General features: G+C 42.3%; 1 protein-coding gene across 1 annotated transcript; it reads left to right on the top strand.

The window, feature by feature from the left end:
* The first annotated feature begins 3,891 nt into the window (after positions 1-3,891).
* si:ch211-214j24.15 (GTPase IMAP family member 8) lies at positions 3,892-17,987 on the top strand. The gene is made up of 5 exons (XM_036148009.1): positions 3,892-3,943; positions 10,637-11,323; positions 13,935-14,645; positions 14,724-15,383; positions 17,247-17,987. The coding sequence occupies exons 1-5, from the start codon at positions 3,892-3,894 to the stop codon at positions 17,918-17,920; spliced, it is 2,784 nt and encodes a 927-aa protein (XP_036003902.1). The 3' UTR covers positions 17,921-17,987.
* Positions 17,988-18,477: the final 490 nt, after the last annotated feature.

Below are 18,477 nucleotides of genomic sequence, written 5' to 3'. Positions count from 1 at the left end.
ATGCACAGTGTTATTCTTTTTTTTGTGTGCTTTGTATTTAGGCCAAAAAGGAAGCGGATCAGCCAGGTAGCATCATGGGACACATCTTCAACATCAGTCTGAAGGAGGGGAGAGAACCCTGGCTGAGGAAAACCTCATGTGTGGTACCAGTGCCTAATGACCACACTCCCAGAAGACTGGTCCTGATGAAGACCTTTTAGAGGCTCATCCTTAACCATCTTCGCCCCCTGCTTAGGTCCTCTACCAGCCTGGCATTAAGGCGGATGATGCGATCATCTACCTGTCACACTGAGGTCTGGCCCATCTTCATCCGCATGCCAAGACACTTCATCCACATGGCCTGCTGGCCGTGGGGGACCTCCACCTCACTGACCCAGGTGCACTGCAAAAAGAGAACTAAAAATAAGTAGAATTTTCTTGAAATGAATGTATTTGCCCTTGATTTGAGCAGGAAAATAAGATTATTTGCCAATGGAATGAGTATTTTTACCCCTAAAACAAGATAATTAGATATACAGCACTTGAAATAAGATGATGGAGATGAATTGTCCCTATTTTAAGTGCAAAAATTTTACTCCATTGGCAAATAATCTTATTTACATGCTCAAATCAAAGAAAAATACTTTCATTTCAAGATGATTTTTCTTATTTTTAGTTCTATTTTTGCAGTGTGAAGACCCAGGGGACTGATGTTGAGATAACAGACTCTACCTGCTGAGGGGTGCAAGGGGTTGTTCCTGAAGACATTTTCTGACACCATAGAAGAGGGTGTGGTCTCTGTAGGAAGAGGATAAACTCATTAGAAGGGTCCCTGGGCCCAGTGCAGGTGGCGGGGGGGGACAAAAGGACTGCAAGAAAAATTATATCACTGCGCGATCACGCATAGCGCCCGTTGCATATTTTCCTCACATCGTTGTGTAAATCGGCTGCTGCGTTTCCTCTGTTTCCTAAGTCAGTCTTACAGAGATCTACCATCTAAAGCTTTTGACGTACAAATAAATGCAGTGGACCAACTTTAAAATGTGCATTTAAAACGTGAAGCAGTGAGGGTTTTTCTCAGGTGTGCTCTCTCATGTCAGGATAGTTGGTGTGCAGCACAGATCACAGAAGCTTTTCAGGGGCTCTGACACTTCCTCATGTATTTGCAATTCTTCACCGATTTGCATGTCGCAAACCTCCACACGCCTGCAGAGACGGAGTAGGAAAACAAGCCAGGCCGAAAGTAGGCGTGTTTGAGCACCGAATGCCCTTAAAGAACCGAACGCCCCACCTGGTTTGTAGAAGTTCCCATCTAATCCCGCTTCCAGCCCCTCCTACAATGAGACCAACTGAAAAAGATTTGCCTGTGTAGATCTGACACATTTTCTCACAAAAAGAGACAGTCTGTCTGAGCGAGGGCAGTGCTGTTTTGTTTGAAGCATCTATGTTGCTCTGAAACCTGCACAATAGATACCGTGTTCTCTCTTCGGGTTTTCACCTGTTCCATCTATGGTTTCAAGCACGGCACTGACACACAATCTGAGCTGACACATGAGCCGTGGAATGCGTCGCAACATAATTATGAAGCTGGATGGTGCAAACTGAAAAGCGAGGCGAGCTGTTCTGGGCTTCCTCATATCATATGCCAAAAAGAGGAACACTAGCGAAACACTTGTCATGTTCATAATGGTGCGGAGATGAACAGCATGTTGGCATAACTGTCTTCAGACTAATGCTTTTTTACACAGTTTTAGCCTCACGACTTAGCAAACATTTGGACGATTACAGATTATGTGTGCTTACATCCAGTGACGTGAACCAGAAATTCCTGTTTGTTTTAGTTTGAAAGACATACATGTATCAGATCACACAAATTAAAACTAATAAAGATACCCTAAATTAACATAGATTGCAGTTTTTAAATGATAATTTCATTTATTAAGGAAATAAAAAATGTCCAAACCAAATTGGCAACATGTGAAAATAAAAATTGCCAATTAAATCTAATTTCTGGTCGTGCTTCGGTAACAACCAATCAGGAGTCTCGTATATTGCTGTGGACGAGTTCTGGACCACTCTTATTTGCAAAATTGTGCTTATTTAATCACATGGGGCAGTTATTGAGTGTTTGGAGAAAATTTTGTAAAATGCAGTAGATGTTAGGCTTCACTATACTCTCTGTGGAGGTCTGCACTCAGTGACAGTACTAACAGCGCTCACTGACAAGGAAGTCAGAGGGTGGAATCAAACGCACACAGCAGATAAAAACTGGTTTTATCACAAACAAGTTTTCCAGGTCCTGATAAAGCCATTCCGTTCCCATACACTACGACCGTTGGTATAAATAAATACCTATTAAAGTATGAAGTTTGTTTTCTGGAAGGCGGTGTTAGTTGGATGGCAGATGCAACTGGAACATACTTTACACAAAGTCCAACCGTTGTCTCATCGGTCCTCTGACTAGTCTCCCAAAACTGTTGGGAATCATCAAGAAGTTTTTCTTTTACAAAATTGAGGTGGGCCTTTATGTTCTTTTTTGGTATTTGGTCAGCACTGGTTTAAAACTCCCAGATGGATCTGAATTTAAAGGAGGTAAAGGAGCTTTCTTCCCCCTCACTATTATCTGAAAAATAGTTTTTTCTTTGGTTTCTTGAGTCAGTTTCATATACTTTCACCCTTAAAACTGCAAAGTAAAAACTTTCTAAAGTTGCAGATGGGTGCAAAGTTCTGTTTGAGAAAGGTTTTGTCTGTGGAAAGCCAGTGGAAAGGGCTTCATCGTGGCGTTTTTATAGTTAATGATAATTTATTCCCCAGTGTGTGCTCCTGTGTTGGTCAAAATACAGCGTCTATGAAGGTGTAATGATAAACTTCTTATTTAGATGCAAATTGATACGTTATAAATATTTATAATGTACTGATATGGATAAGAAGCAATACATTATAAATAAGAAGTTTAGATTGTAAATAATGCTCTTAAAGTGAACAATCCTTTTCAGCTAATGTAGTAACTAAATTGTGCGCTTTATTTTATTCCTTATTAGAAAACAGTAGAAGACCTTTAAGGAGTCAACAACCTTCAGCCTGGTTTTGTTTGTGAACTGTACTGTAAAATAGTTTTTTTTTCTAAACGTTTTAAAAAAATGCAGTTTGGCAGCCTTTCCTTTAGAGATGTGATCTAGAGAACGATAGGCTGACAGAGAAACACCGAACGGGTCTGCTTAGCTTAGCTTTATTCTCTTTCTGTTCGCTTTTAATCTTTAAGGTCGATGCAGCTTCGGTATTTTGCCTTCGTGTTTCTTCGTTGACTGTAGTTTCCGGTTGAGGTTCCGAAATCCAGATGAGAGAACAGAGATTCAGAGCTTAGAACCAGGAGAGACTACTGAGATGTTCAGCATCAACGACATGAGTGTTGGAACTTCTTTTGCTGAAGTCTAGGTTTGGTTCCCAGTGAGAGGTGAAGCCACCAGGGCTTTTTTTAGGGCCCGGGAACATTGTTTTTGTTTTAGCCCCGCCCCACAATTGTTTAATTTTCATGAGACAGCTGCCTCGTTTATAAGTAATTAAAACAATATAGGACACGTATCAGTTCTCTGTCTTGGCTGGGTTTGAATTAAATTGAAATTATTGTGAATCAATCAACAAAAGGTTCACTATAATTTTATTCGTTTTTAATGTTTCGTTCGTAGTTGAAGTGAAGAACGATGAGAGACAGAGGTTATGAGCAACGAAAGAAAAAAAAAAACATTTTGCTGAAGAAGATAAATACAAGTTTTAAGATATTTAGAGACATCTTCATTTCTGCTCATTCTCTGTCGCGGCTCTGTGTCGACCCGGATGCAACAGACGCAGGAATATAGTAAAAGGAGTTTATCAATAAGAGTTATGACAGCGGGTTATGGTAATTAGCAGTAGATGGGGGACACCTGCTGGCTGGCGTCCGCTTGTCCTGCCCTGCTGGAGACAGGTAAGAACACACAGCGCATCTTACCTGACCCACACACCTGACGTCCTCATACTGCTCGTTTCTCCTGAAACAGGGAAACTATGTTCACTAAGGGTCAAATGATTGGGTTTCCTGTCTCATCAACATAAATGGCCTTTTTCAATTCACTCCTGTGGCTCCATGGCTGTGATTTGTTACATTCCAAAGACGAAAAGTGGTATAAAGGTGATTTAGTCAAATGGAAAGATCTTAAAAGCACATTTATTTCAATAAATAGCTGACAGCTTTTCAAACATCCGGTTAAAATTGACTCTCTAAACTGATCTGGTTTACTGCATCTTCCCAACCCTCACTCCACTTGTGAAGAAACTATTTTCATTCGTCCTGCCAAAAATATTAAATAAAACATGTTCTAACACGTCTGCTGGCCTGTGAGCCATTAGTGCAGTGTCTCCTATTTACTGCACCCTCCGCAGAGAAAAGGATGTTAACCTTGAGCCTCATCCTGGAGCTCACCTTTTAGCAGATTATCAGTATTAGTATTTATTTCTTATGGTGGAGGCGTGAACTCCTACCATAACTGAGGCAAGTGAGGCCTGCAGTTCTCTGGATGCTGTCGTGCGGTCTTTTGTGACCCTGTATGACCTCTTTCAGACCGATAGATCTCAATTACTTTCCTTTTCGTTTATTCCTGAATTCCTTTGGATCGTGATGTCCAGCTTTTGAGGATATTTTGGCACCCTTCACGTTGTCAAGCAGGTTCTCCAGGTGTGGCAGTAATCAGGCGTTGGTGTGGCTAGAGAAGGTGAACTCAGGTGTGACAAGTCACAGTTGTGCTTTACCCTGGGGGTGATTTAAAAATGATATTTTGTTTTTACTTGTCATGTCTTTGACTCATATTTAAAGTTGTGTGCTATATTGAAACACTGAAGTGTGACAAAACTGCAAAAAATATGAAATCAGTAAAGGGGCAACCACATTTTCACAGCACTGTAACTAATACATGCTACATTTAGGGTCGCTATAATGTATTTCTTTTTAATGCTGCATCTTTCAACAACCTAGAGCTCTGTCTTTACAAACAGAACAGAACATGTGGTAGAGAAGAGGAAGGCTTTTGAACTTACTGTGTGCATGTGTTGTATTTTTGTGGTTTATTGAGCAACACTTTTTCTAAAGTATTCAGCCCCACTTGACTCAATACTTTGTGTAACCACCATCTTGCTGCAATTACAGGAGCAAGTCTTTTAGGGCATGTCTGTACCAGCTTTGCACATCTAGTGACTGAAATGTTTGCCCATTATTCTTTGCAACAGAGCTCAAGATCAGTCAGTATGTTTAACCCATTCCATTGTAGCCCTGGCTTTATGTTTAGGGTGGTTGTCCTGCTGGAAGGTGAACCTCCACCCCAGTCTCAAAACTTTTGCAAACTCCGACAGCTTTTCTTTCAAGACTGCCCTGTATTTGGCTCCATCCATCTTCCTATCAACTCTGACCATGCTTTATTTAATTATTTATTGAAATATACACAAGAGCACACTGACAAAATAATTACTGATTCCATAAGAGACTGTATCTAATCATGTAATTATTGAACTTCCAACTCAATTTCCTAACACTGTGTTTGTTGAATTAACATTTCCCACATTTTTCTTTCTTTCTATGAAACATGCAATGAAGGCTAAGAGAATTTGTTATTTCAGAGTAATTATTGAGACTGACAAGAAAATTAGACAGTTCATATAACGCGATTAATTCTTGACACGTAAGTACAAATCAGTCACTTTATCAGTTGCTGCAGTTAATGTTCCCCCGTTTATGAGACTTAAACATCCTCTACAGTGCTAACATGATAAATTAAACCATTGTGAGTTTTTTTTTTTAGGAGAGCTAGGAATGTAAGAAACATTATTTCAGTGCTAAGGCAAGACCTAGATGATTGGGTGTTTACTCAAACTGAAGTAAAAGCCAAGTGAAGCGTCAGAGAAAAGCAAACTGAACAAACAAAGTGTTGGAAAGGATTTCCAACGTTCTCAGTATTAATCAAAAGTGTATAGAGAGTCGAATTGGGGATTTTCTCAGTTAATCTGCAAAGCGAAACGGTAAAATAAGTAATTTTTCCCCATCTCAGCGACCTAATTTATCAATGCCTCATATGGACTTCATCCCTAATTTCTATATAGACTTTTTTTTTCTTGTCTTTCCTATTTGAACAAGAAAACACTGTAAAGTTTGATATCATTCAATTCAGCTCAATATCAGTGTTTGGACTGTATTCCCTCACAGACCAAGAGTTAGATGACAAATTGTGAAGATTTTGTTTTATCATAGCTGACATACTTAAACTTAAGCAGATGTAGGATATTGTTTTAAAACATTAAAGCTCTAATTAGTTCTCAGCTGTACGAAGAAACATGAAGCCACCTTACTTGGTAGAAAGGAAAGCAGTATTGTGAGACGTGTGACGGTCAGCGCCGTGGGTCACAAGGAGCCCTGCTGTCATGAGTCCTGCCAAAGACAATTTGATTACCACGGTGAAGAACAATGCAGAAGGCAGGAGACTAATCATGTTTAATTGTGTGTTTATTCCTCTTTGTTTGGTGTAGTAGTTCATTGCACGCTGCCCATCCCTTCAAATCAGATCCGATGTCAGGGGCACCAAGTGGAAAGTAGAGCAATCCAGAATTCCCTGTGGCAGCTTTCAGCTCTAAAACTGAAACGTTTCAACACGGTTATTCTATGAGATAAGTCAGATTAGTGTTTTTCAGTCAAATCAAGACCACATTAAATTAAACTCATTCCCTGACACAAAAGGCCATTAGTTATCCAAAAAAAGGATTTAAAAAAATACTTTCTCAGTAGCAGGCAGAGTCTATCACAGAAAATAGTGTGTTTAAGATTAAATGATTTATAAAAAAAATTAAAAAAATAGAAAAATATCCTTGAAGGCAAAAAGAAATCAAAAGTGCTAATCTTTGATTAAAAAAAAACAACATGCCATCTTTGCTCATGATTTTTTTTTTAAATGACTATGAACTTTGAACTATCGTTGCCTGTTTTATTACTTGTTTTAATCTGATTGCTTTGAAAGATAAATAAAGGTACCCTGGTATACAGCAGGGACTTTTTATTTTATTAATATGACCGTCATGTTTTTATCATTTACATATGCATATCTGTTTTAGACTTGTTTTAGATTTAACTGGAAAACACATTAAATCAGCTGCTTTGTTTTTAGGTGTACAGCAGAACCGAGAGCGACCTGACTTGACAACAACAACCGTGTCGTCATGTGGAGGAAAGCAGACGCACTCGTGACTGCATGGCTTTTCTCTGAGTCAACGTGACTTGATGTCATGATAAGATGCAGTAGATTTACTTGACTGAGCAGTCACATTCCTCAGATTGAATAGTTATTTATATTACAGAACTCGAGGAAAATTGCAGCTGAAACCAGATATCTGCATATACTGTATAACAGGACATAAAACCTTTTTTCTCTTACTGATGATATTAAATGAAATGTGACTTTTCCTGTTTTTGCCCAGTTAGGATTACTAAAACTATTTATATTTGCTAAAGGCCAGAAAAATGAGAGACAGCATATTTTAAATATCGATTTTTTCCCACTTTTTGTTTTACATTTTGTCGTGTGCAGACACTAAGATAAATGTGCATTTCAACTACTCGAGGGCCAACTGTGACTGTAGTCGTCTTGCAATTGGAAGGTTGCGGGTTCAATTCCAGCTTCCCCTTGTCCCATGTTAATGTGCCCATGGGCAAGGCTCTTAACCCCAAGTTTAATGAATGCACTATATAAAACTCAGTCCATTTACTTGCGAAAGCACGTGTGATAATCTCAGGGCTTTGTAAGCTTCTGAAAGGCTGATAGATGTTTTTTTCTGAATTAAATTGGGTCACATGTGTTGATATATTTTAAAAACAACAACTCAAATGCACAGATTCCTTGTGTGACATCATGTGTGATATCAAGAAAGGAATTGTGGGCAGGTGTGTACGAGCAGAGCTGCCTACAAACCTTCACCAGTTCTGAAAGGAGCAGTGAGTCAAAATACCAGTGAAGTCATGTGAGAAGCCTGAGGAAGGACAATCAAAATGTCAAAGTGCTTAAATGACAATTCTGCCAAATACTAAAGAAATGGTTCTTAACGATGGTTTACAAACCAGTGCATGATTGTTAGTTGGAAATAAAGTGAAATATGCTTTTCAATATTTATTCACAATAAAACATGTAAAAAGCCTATTGTATTCAGATAAGATAAAACATTATCATCCATAAAAAGGGAAATTATGTTTACATAAACTGTCAAATTCCAAACAACACATATAAGAAATCATAAACGTCCATCATAATAATTTAAAGTTCATTTATCGTTACTCTGGTTTAGGACTTTAAAGGAATATGGCACAAAGGAGTTCTTATACCTGTTCCTTCTGCAACAAGGCACCATAAATCCCCTCCCAGATGGCAAAAGGTCAAGTTCACTGTTCTAAAGAGGAGCCAAGTCCATACAAATGTCCTGTAGCCCGTTTTTTTTTTTTTTTTTTTACACAACTTAATGAATTTATGCTCCACTGAAGGGGCAATGGTTTTGAAGAAGCCTGTTCTTCAGCTGTATTAAAAGGCCACTGAACCACACTGAGCTGCCACACAGCAACACACGCTGAACGGCGGCTGTGGGGAAATAGTCCAGCATGACAGTACTTGCTCCGAAGGATCCAAGTCTCTTCAGAAAGCGGATCATTTGTTGCACAGATAATCCACATGAGCAGTCCAGGAGAGGGCGTTGTCCACGAATACTCTTATGGATTTAAACTAGTCAGATTTCCTGATGTATGACGAGTGGAAAAATAGTGAGTTGGGTTTGGCCAAAGATAATCTCCTCAGTTTTAGCTAAGTGTGCATTTTGGTCACAAACATGGTTGTTCCTGCCCTGACAGTAGAGGCCGTGTCATCTGAAAATGTAATTAATTGGTGGCTGGGCGCCCTCATTGCACAGTCATTGGTGGAGATGGTAAACAGCACAGGGGAACTAACGCAGCCCTGTGGAAGCCCACAGTTTGTGCTAGTCAGGGGAGAGTGTCTGTTGTTTACCGTGAGCAGCTGTAATCTATCTGTGAGGAAAGAATGGTACCAGTGTTCCACTCCACCGCGTCCATACTTTGTAGAACCACTTTTCACTGCAATAGCAGCTGCTTTTCACAGGATTTTGTCAGTTCTTCGTTGCTATATAGTTCAGGCTCAGTCAGATCGGACGAAGAATGTCTTCCAGCATAAATCGTTACGATTTGCCGCAGATTTTCAATTGCATTTTGTTCGGCTCTTTGACCAGAAGAACACCGATCTTACTCGATCTTAGCTGTCCTGTTGTTGATGTGGCTAAATGTTCAGGGCCATCGTCCTGCTGCGACATGAACAGCCCTTAGCTTCAACTCCTAAACCAGCCTGTAATGATGTTTCTTCCATGATTGCCCTGTCTTTAGCTCAATGCATCTTCCAATAAACTTGTATTAACTTCTTGATGATGATGCTGCCACCATGCTTCAATGTGGCGATGGTGCGTTTAATGTGATGTTCAGTGTCATTTTGCATGTAAGCCAAAATGTTCAGTCCTGGACTCACCAGACAAGAGAGCCTTTGTCCACATATTTGCTTTGTCCCCTCCATGACTTATGAATGTCTTCGAACAATGACTTTCTTCATGCTGCTTCCTTAAGGGCCAGATTTGGGGAGTGAATGGCTAATGTTTGTCCTGTAAGATTAGATTAGATTAGATTCAACTTTATTGTCATTACACAGGTACAGGTACAAGGCAACGAAATGCAGTGTAGGTCTGACCAGAAGTGCAATAGCAGTTAGTGCAGGATAAACAATGGTTCCAATGGTAAACAGCATTTTCTACCAGATTTATGGTATATCTGCAGCTCCTCAAGAATTGCTGTGGGCCTCGCGGCTGCTTCTGATAAATCCTTTCCTTACCCAGCATCTTTATTAAAATCTCCACTGACAATAATTAAGATTTCCCCACGTCGCTCAGCCTCCACTGGGGGAGCTGCAGCTCTAGAAAAAAAAAACAGTTCTGCGTCATTGCCAAAACGTTTTATCAGGGTATGCGAGCCATTTACTCTGAATGGGATGACAACCTGCCATGAACTTTTACCCTGGCCATTATGAATCCCATGGTCATATTCACTGAAGGTACTGGCATATTACCCTGTTGCTGATTGCCTTTATGACAATATATAAACATACAACACAAGACCAACAGAAAAAGTATGCATCATCTCAAGGATATAAACACATTCCTCTCCTCGCCCAGCCTTTAAATGGCCCATTCTTTGTGGACTACTAAGAGGTGTGGCTGATTACGTGTTACGGACGACCTTTGGACTCGTGAAATCTAAGAAAACCCCACCTTTAGGTGGTCACTCCTACACCAGCTGACTCGGCACTTTGGATGGAGAACACGGAAACTCAGACGAGACACGCCAACGTGTGACTCTTTTTTTAAATCCAACGTCCAGACGTTTGAGATGGCAAACAGCAGGCTTACAGCGTGTAAGATTTTAATAACTCATATGACTTTATCAGCCACCCTATTTATCTCATTTAGAAGCGAAGTCTGATAAGCCACAACTTGTTTCTATTTCAAATGCCTTCTGATGATGGACTTTGTTGGTGTTTCTTGTTAGGGGACGGCTCGGGTGCATCGCAGTTAAGGATTGTCCTTCTCGGAGGAAGGAACTGTGGGAAGAACTCTCTGGGGAACCTGATCCTTGGCAAAGAGGAGTTTGTCACCAAAGAGAGGACTTGTTCTTCTCGCAGGCTGGCAGTGGTGGCCGGACATTGGCTCACGGTGGTGGACACTCCTGGATGGTGGTGCGACTCCAGCGCTCGGGACACTTCGAATCTCGTGAAGAGGGAGATCGTAACCAGCGTCTCGTTGTGCTCGCCGGGCCCTCACGTCTTTCTGGTCACGGTGAAGGCGAGCTCGGTGTTCTCAGAGAGGCGCCGGAGAGCCGTGGAGGAGCACGTGGGCCTGCTGGGTGACGGGGCGTGGGACCACTGCGTGCTCGTCTTCACCTTCGCTCACAGCTTTCAGCACACGCAAGCGGAGGAGTGCGTGGAGAGAGGGGGGGAGGCCCTCCGCTGGCTCGCTGAGAAGTGCCACCAGAGGTGTCACAGCGTTGTCCTGAATGAGAACTCCGACGTAACAGAGCTGCTGGCGAAGATACAGAAACTCGTTACGGCGAACGGAAACAGAGTGTTTGAGATGCAGGAAAACGTTTTACAGATGGCAGCGGAGGAGAAGAGAGGCGTGGCCGAGAGGGCTCAGCTGAGGTTTTTAACAATAAAACGGCACAGATCTGTCATGCGAGGTGAGTCCGAGTCTCCAAAAGCCTGAAATGCTGAAAAGGTTTAAATTCAGCTGTACTTTACGTCGCTTATACCGCCACACAGCTTTTCATCTCACTCCTAACAAGATTTAGCAGCCGTACATTCACAGGAGTTTTCCTGCAGGCCTTATACAGCTGGTACTGTCACAGTTAATCTTCTGCAGCTCCAAAGTAAACACGCCAGTGTCTTCTTACCACTTTTCTGCTGGATAAGTATCTGATACTTTTCTTCCGGTTCCCTGTTCAGCGCTGAAAGGATTCCTCAGCTTATCTTGACTGCAGCAGCACATAAAACCTATTTAGAGATGGAAAACAAACTGCCCGTTGCATGAATAAGGGCAGTATCCAGCTGCAGATGCACCAGCTAAAAACAGAGAAATTTGGTTATTATGTAAAGATTGTATCTGATACACATTATACATGTTGTAAACATGCTGTCTAGGTCACATTAGGCATGCGCAAAAGCCTGCTCCACCATTACTGCAACCCCGTGCAAGCCTGAAGTGCTTCAGGAGCAGTTCCTCCATCTTTACTGTTGTTTCTTTTTGTATTCTCAAAGGGATATGTAAGTTATTTAGTAACCTGTAGCTTATGCTCCAAAATCAGACAGATGATAGGAGGCAAGATTGTTTACATTTGCTTGATAAATTAAGTTTTTTAAGAAAATTAGGAAACCAGTTGAAAGCTTGCAGACCCTCTTTTGACATGACATTGATGTCCTGAAGATATTTATGGTCTAACAATGTTTAGTCTGTACTACTTATCACTGTGCAATCTTTAAAAAAAAAAAACACTTAGGGGAGGAGGACATGGCTGTCTGGGTCTTTCTTGACATAAAGAGCGTTCCCATAGACGGTGGGAAGAGCTGAGGGGTGTCCCATGGCTTAGAGACTGGACTTCATTCTTAGGCTGTCTTTCGTTCAATGCAAAAAGGCCCAGACTAGTGAATGGCACCATATACGATGTGGGGAAACATATTTATGACTCAATATTTTGTAAAATATAAAGATCTCAAAGATTCCTTGATATGTTCACTCTGCCCCTGGTGGCAGAGTGAACATTACATACGGTCTAAAGCTGTATTCCTCAACTCAGTTATACGTTTTATCTAACTAAACAAAGTTACCTGGAGTTGTAGCATTAATGTTAAACTTTTTAGCCACCAGCATGAAAAATATGAAAACAGAACAGCTAAATCTCTCTGATGGGAGCGCAAATCCAGAAAGGCGAGAACTAAATATCCTCTGAAAACATAAAAATATCAAAATGATCAGAGTTGCAGTAAGAGGGATTCCGGTGCTGCTGATGCTTGAGAGTATAACTGTAAAAACTGAACAACAGAGGCCTTTTTAGCTCAAATTTAATTAAGCTGTGTGGACGGGGTATTCTATAACAGTTTTAGCTAATTTAGATTCGACAGAAATAGCAAACTTAATTAAACAGCCTTAGGCTGCACCTTGAAGCTTTTATGGGCCAACTTCTATGTTTTGATTGCTTTTCTTCTATTTCTTCCGCTTATCCGGGGTCGGGTCGCGGGGGTAGCAGCTTCAGTAGGGAGGCCCAGACGTCCCTCTCCCCGGCCACTTGGGCCAGCTCCTCAGGAGGAACCCCAAGGCGTTCCCAGGCCAGCCGGGAGACATAGTCCCTCCAGCGTGTCCTGGGTCTTCCCCTGGGCCTCCTCCCGTTGGGACGTGCCCGGAACATCTCACCAGGGAGGCGTCCAGGAGGCATCCTGACCAGATGCCCGAGCCACCTCAACTGGCTCCTCTGGACGTGGAGGAGCAGCGGCTCTACTCTGAGTCCTCCCCGGATGACTGAGCTCCTCACCCTATCTCTAAGGGAGAGCCCAGACACACTACGGAGAAAACTCATTTCAGCCGCTTGTGTCCGTGATCTTCTTTCGGTCATGAACCAAAGTTCATGTCCATAGATGAGGGAATGTAGATCGACTGGTACAATGAGAGCTTCAATTTTTGACTCAGCAGACCGGTACAACGTTTGGATTTTTCAGAATCTTAAAACTTACATTGTGGGTTTAGCAAAGACATTCAGTGGGTAAGGGTATTACACATTAATTGAGCAAACGCTTTACTGTTCTAATGAACCTGACTTAAAATTACATATCCATCCATCCATCCATTTTCCAAACCGCTTATTCCTCATGGGGTTGCGGGGGTTGCTGGTGCCTATTTCCAGCGTTCACTGGGCGAGAGGCAGGGTACACCCTGGACAGGTCGCCAGTCTGTCACAGGGCAACACAGAGAGACAAACAGGACAAACAACCATTCTCACACACACTCACACCTAAGGACAATTTGGAGAAGCCAATTAACCTAACAGTCATGTTTTTGGACTGTGGGAGGAAGCCGGAGTACCCGGAGAGAACCCACGCATGCACAGGGAGAACATGCAAACTCCATGCAGAAAGACCCAGGGGTGTACTCGAACCCAGGACCTTCTTGCTGCAAGGCAACAGCGCTACCCACTGCGCCACTGTGCAGCCTTTAAAAAATAAAAAATTACATATTCAAAGCAAAAAAAAAAAAAAAAAAAGGGTCCAAACTCATCCCTCTGCTCTCTTTTGTGCTCACAGAGAAGTTACGGCCCGTCACTGCAATCCGCCTTGTGCTGCTCGGAGCCAAGGGTTCAGGAAAGACCTCGGCGCTGAACACCATCCTGGGCAGAGAGAACAGCCGGAGACTCGGCAGGACAGCCCAGTGTCGTGTTGGAGACGGTGTTGTGCTTGGAAGACAGGTGACCGTCGTGGACACCCCGGGCTGGTGGATGAACTACTTCTGCAGCGAGAGTCCCCTCTTCGACAGGAGGGAGATGGTGCTCAGCTTGTCTCTGTGTCCGCCGGGGCCTCACGTCTTTCTGCTGGTGGTCCGCGCGGACCGAGCTTTCACGGAGACGTACAGGCGAGCAGCCCAGGAGCACCTCGAGCTCATCAGCGAGCGGGTCTGGAGCCGCGTGAACCTGCTGTTCACGTTCGGGGACTGGCTGGGGGGCACCACGACGGAGCAGCTCATCGAGAGCGAGGGGGAGCCTCTGCGGTGGCTGGTGGAGAGATGTTCCAACCGGTACCACGTCCTGAACAGTAAGACCAGAGGAGATGGATTTCAAGTCAGAGAACTGATCGGGAAGATCGAGGAAACGATGTGTGGCTGCGACGGGACGTGGCATTACGAAATAGAGAGGGAAGAGCTGGGGGAACTGAGGAGGAGGATGAGAGAGGAGGCAGAGAGAGCCAACGAACGACTGACGCGGAAGGAGAAGCAACGACGGCGGGCACAGGCTGAGATGGGTGAGTTAAATGTCAAATACTCTACGCGTGAGTTTGTTGAAACATTCTAACTTATTCTACATGACTTTACATCGACAGAGAAGCTCGCCCCTCTGCAAGAGCTGAGAATAATACTGGTTGGTGGCAGGAAGGGAGGCAAAAGCTCATGTGGAAACACCATCCTCAGCAGAGACGCCTTCGCCACAGACGCCCAGACGGTCTCCTGTAGTGAAAATCGCTGCAAAGTCAGAGGGAAGACGGTGTCTGTGGTGGACACTCCCGGATGCTTCCCTGTAAGCGCTGAATTTGCGGGGACTCCTTCGGCTGTCCTCCTGGTTGTCAACGCGAGCGCCGCGTTCACGGATCTCCACCGCGAAGCCGCAGAGACACAGCTGGACGCCGGGGGGAGCCGGCTGTGGAGCAGAGCGATGGTGTTGTTCAGCCACGGCGACTGGCTGGGAGACACCAGCATCGAGCGACGCATCGAGAGCGAAGGCCAGCCGCTGCAGACGCTGGTGGAGCGGTGCGGCAACAGGTACCATGTCATGGACAACAAGAACCAGGGGGACGGCGCTCAGGTGAGCGAGCTGGTGGAGCTGGTGGAGGAGATGTTGGTCATGGGGGAGGCGGATGATCTTTATGGAGGTGACCGCATGTGGAAAAGGGTTTGTTCTGCAGAGGAACAGCAGAATGATGCAACGCTGAGTAAGAGGAATCTAAGGAAGAGGACGAGCAGAAGACACCGGCTGTCTCTTGACTGTGAGTGTGCCGCATGAATGCATGTTTTTTTTTTTATTTCTATTACTCCAAACAGGCAATTACCTGCTTTCCCAAGACAGCAGGGGTAATACAATCTAAACTAAACTAACAGGACAGATTTTACTGTTTAGAGGAGAATCTCACATTTCTTTATCTATCTATCTATCTATCTATCTATCTATCTATCTATCTATCTATCTATCTATCTATCTATCTATCTATCTATATCTATATCTATATATCTATATCTATATCTATCTATATATATATATATATATATATATATAAGATATAACATGTCTGGTAACGATATATAATCATTACCAGACATGTTATGTTTTAGATATCTATAGCAATATTGCAGTTACTCTTAAAATAATATGGAATATTGTGAAATAAGTGGAATTGGTATGACAAATAATGACTCACCAGGATTCAGCTCCAAACATATACGAAAACATTTAGGATACCTTGTGTGAAATTAAGATTTTTTTTCCCAATTAAACAAAAAGTGAAAAGAAGATTCCAGAGAAAAGAAATATATTTTAGCCATCAAAAATATCAGTTTCTCCTGGTAATTGACTGTGGGGACAGTTTTGTTCAGTGGATAGTTGAGTACAATCAAATGTGAAAAGTGAAGGCCTTCATCCAAAGAAAAGAGTTGTTCAACAGATCCAAAATGTTGACGGTAGATTAAGGAAAGCTCATCTGGCTTACTATTATTATTATTATTTTTTGACAAGGAAAAATGTAATTAATGATATCTGTAACACATATGTGGTCTAACCATTGAAAGTTGAACGCAGGAATGTAAACTTAATGATTTTAGAAATCTTAAACTTAGTATTTCCGAACACAGTTTTAGTTTTGGGAAACATAAAACCTAGGTTTTCCTAGTATTCAAATCTTAATTCAGATATATTTTAACTCAACTCATTTTAATAAAATGCTGTTTGAACAAATATTGATGCCTTACTCCTGCAAACTGCAAACATACACAGCCATAGTTCAAGTGAACCAATTTATGTTATTTAATTTAATACTTCTTACACAAATATCTTGAAACTAGAATTATGAATAATTATACTGTGGATCATTTGGCTATAAGGAGGTTTTACGTAAAGGGTGATAAAATAGTGTATATTTCTCCCTGGGGCCTAAATCAGCGCACATAGTTCAGCCTTTCTTATTATTGTCTTTGCTGATCTCAGGTTTTGTTTCCTTAAAAAGAAAAACATGATTGATTAATTGATTTACCTCAAATAACAAGAGAGGATTTTAACATTTTGTTAATTTTACTACAAATAGGCTACAAATAGACTAAGGGTAGTTGTTGTCTGCTAATTTATTATTGTAGTAATTGTATTGAATAAATACAGGCTAATTAATCAGCATGGCCAATTTGTAGTAAGTTTGCATAATTTCAAAGCTGATTATTTTTAATTGGCTGAAAAAAAGGACATCGACAGACATTCATAAAAACCTGATAGATATTTTTTGGAGATTCTGGGACGCTAGCTGTGTGAAACAATGGGTTGTTAATCTAAAAGAACATTTTGAAGTGACCTGGAGAAAAAAAAAGGGTTCTTATACATGAAAGGACAACTCTTTCTATTATGGTTTATTGTTCAATACGATGACCTTCATATGATTGCTGTACAGAACGACTATCTGTCATGTTGAATGTGCACACAGCTAAGCAGATGATTTACATGAAGCAAATTTGAACTAAAACCAGTTAAATGTACCAGATTACTGGAGGTTTTTCTGTAAATGAGAGATGAGATTAGTTTATTCTGTCTGGAAACAGTTTGACATGTTGCACCTCTATATGTATTATGATTTATTTTATTTTTTTTGCAGTGGCTGAGGCTGCAACTTCCTCGTTTTATCCGGAGGAATTAGCGCCGACACAGGCGGTGGCTTTACCAGCAAGAAGAGCCAGAAGACAGTCAGGATTGGTGTTCTTGGACAGCAGCAGCTTAGTGTTTCTGTCTGTGCTCGAACAAGGACGGAGCTGGTCGACGATAGATTTACCTTTAAGGTTCCCTTCTCCTCACAGCCTCCTGCTCTCTCCCAGACGTCAGACAACGGTGCTGGTGTCGTGTCAGGGTCGGCGCGGCGGCATCGCCTCAGAGGACGATTTCATCGGCGTCCGTTCCCTTTGCCATCCCGCCCTGAGAGAGCGGACTCTCCGCAGGTTGTCCCACTCTGGAGGCCTGCAGGCTCTTGTTGATCAGTGGGGCCACAGCAGCCTGGACGAGCTGGAGGCCTTCATTGACTCTTACTTTGAGATGGTGTGGGAACAGACCATGGGCTCGTTTCAGCCGCCCGAATCTGACCCTCCAGCCACAGAGCAGAATGCTGTCGACAGGCACGTTGGGGAAGAGGAGCTGCTCCTATCCATCGACAGGAAGCTTACGAGGCTGGAGCTCCTGGAGGAGATCCGGAGGGATTTGGCAGAACTGAAGCAGAACCTGGAGTGCAGCTGGGGGGATAAACAGGAACTCAGAGACAAAAGTGAAAAGGACGATTAGAAGGTTTGTGGCAAAGCCATAAACAGCTGTGATGCTTTTTAAATATATTGGATTCATATGTACACACATTTCCACAAGATGGCGCTGTTGTCCAGCAGTTGTTTTAGCCCCGTTGACCTGTGCAACCACTACCTTTTTTCACACACATTGGATTTATAGATTTTGTAGATGAGACAATAACTGATTTGTGGCTGAATTAAACAGCAACAAGAAAGTTTTTTTTTTTTTTTGCTCCAATGCATGTGAGTCGCTTACACACCTTCTAAAAATTGTGTTGGTTTTCTCAAACTTTCTCAGGTTCTTTCATCTCACTGAAACTTTCAGACAAGTGTTGAGGTTCTGTTGACTCTTTAACAAGGAGCTAATCAATCAGAGGAGGACATGTTTGAAAGGTCTTTTGGCTTGGCAAGGTTTCGGATTAAGAAAAATAGCTCGGAGCTATTTAAGTGTCATCCTGGTGGAGTTTTCTGAAAGTGAAGGGAATAAGTTACTGTGCTTAAATATATGAAATATAGGACATTGCTAATTTACGTAATGCCATCTCACCAGGCCTTACA

Source organism: Fundulus heteroclitus, chromosome 16 (assembly GCF_011125445.2).
Source record: "Fundulus heteroclitus isolate FHET01 chromosome 16, MU-UCD_Fhet_4.1, whole genome shotgun sequence".
In the NCBI taxonomy this organism is placed as follows: Eukaryota; Metazoa; Chordata; class Actinopteri; order Cyprinodontiformes; family Fundulidae; genus Fundulus; species Fundulus heteroclitus.
The sequence above is the reverse complement of the archived record's forward strand: the minus strand, read 5'-3'. Positions and strand labels throughout refer to the sequence as shown.

Coding starts and splice junctions, on each gene's coding strand:
- si:ch211-214j24.15 (XM_036148009.1), top strand. CDS start 3,892: ATGGGGGACACCTGCTGGCTGGCGTCCGCTTGTCCTGCCCTGCTGGAG. Junction 3,944..10,636: donor TCCTGCCCTGCTGGAGACAG/GTAAGAACACAC, acceptor GTTTCTTGTTAG/GGGACGGCTCGGGTGCATCG. Junction 11,324..13,934: donor GCACAGATCTGTCATGCGAG/GTGAGTCCGAGT, acceptor TTGTGCTCACAG/AGAAGTTACGGCCCGTCACT.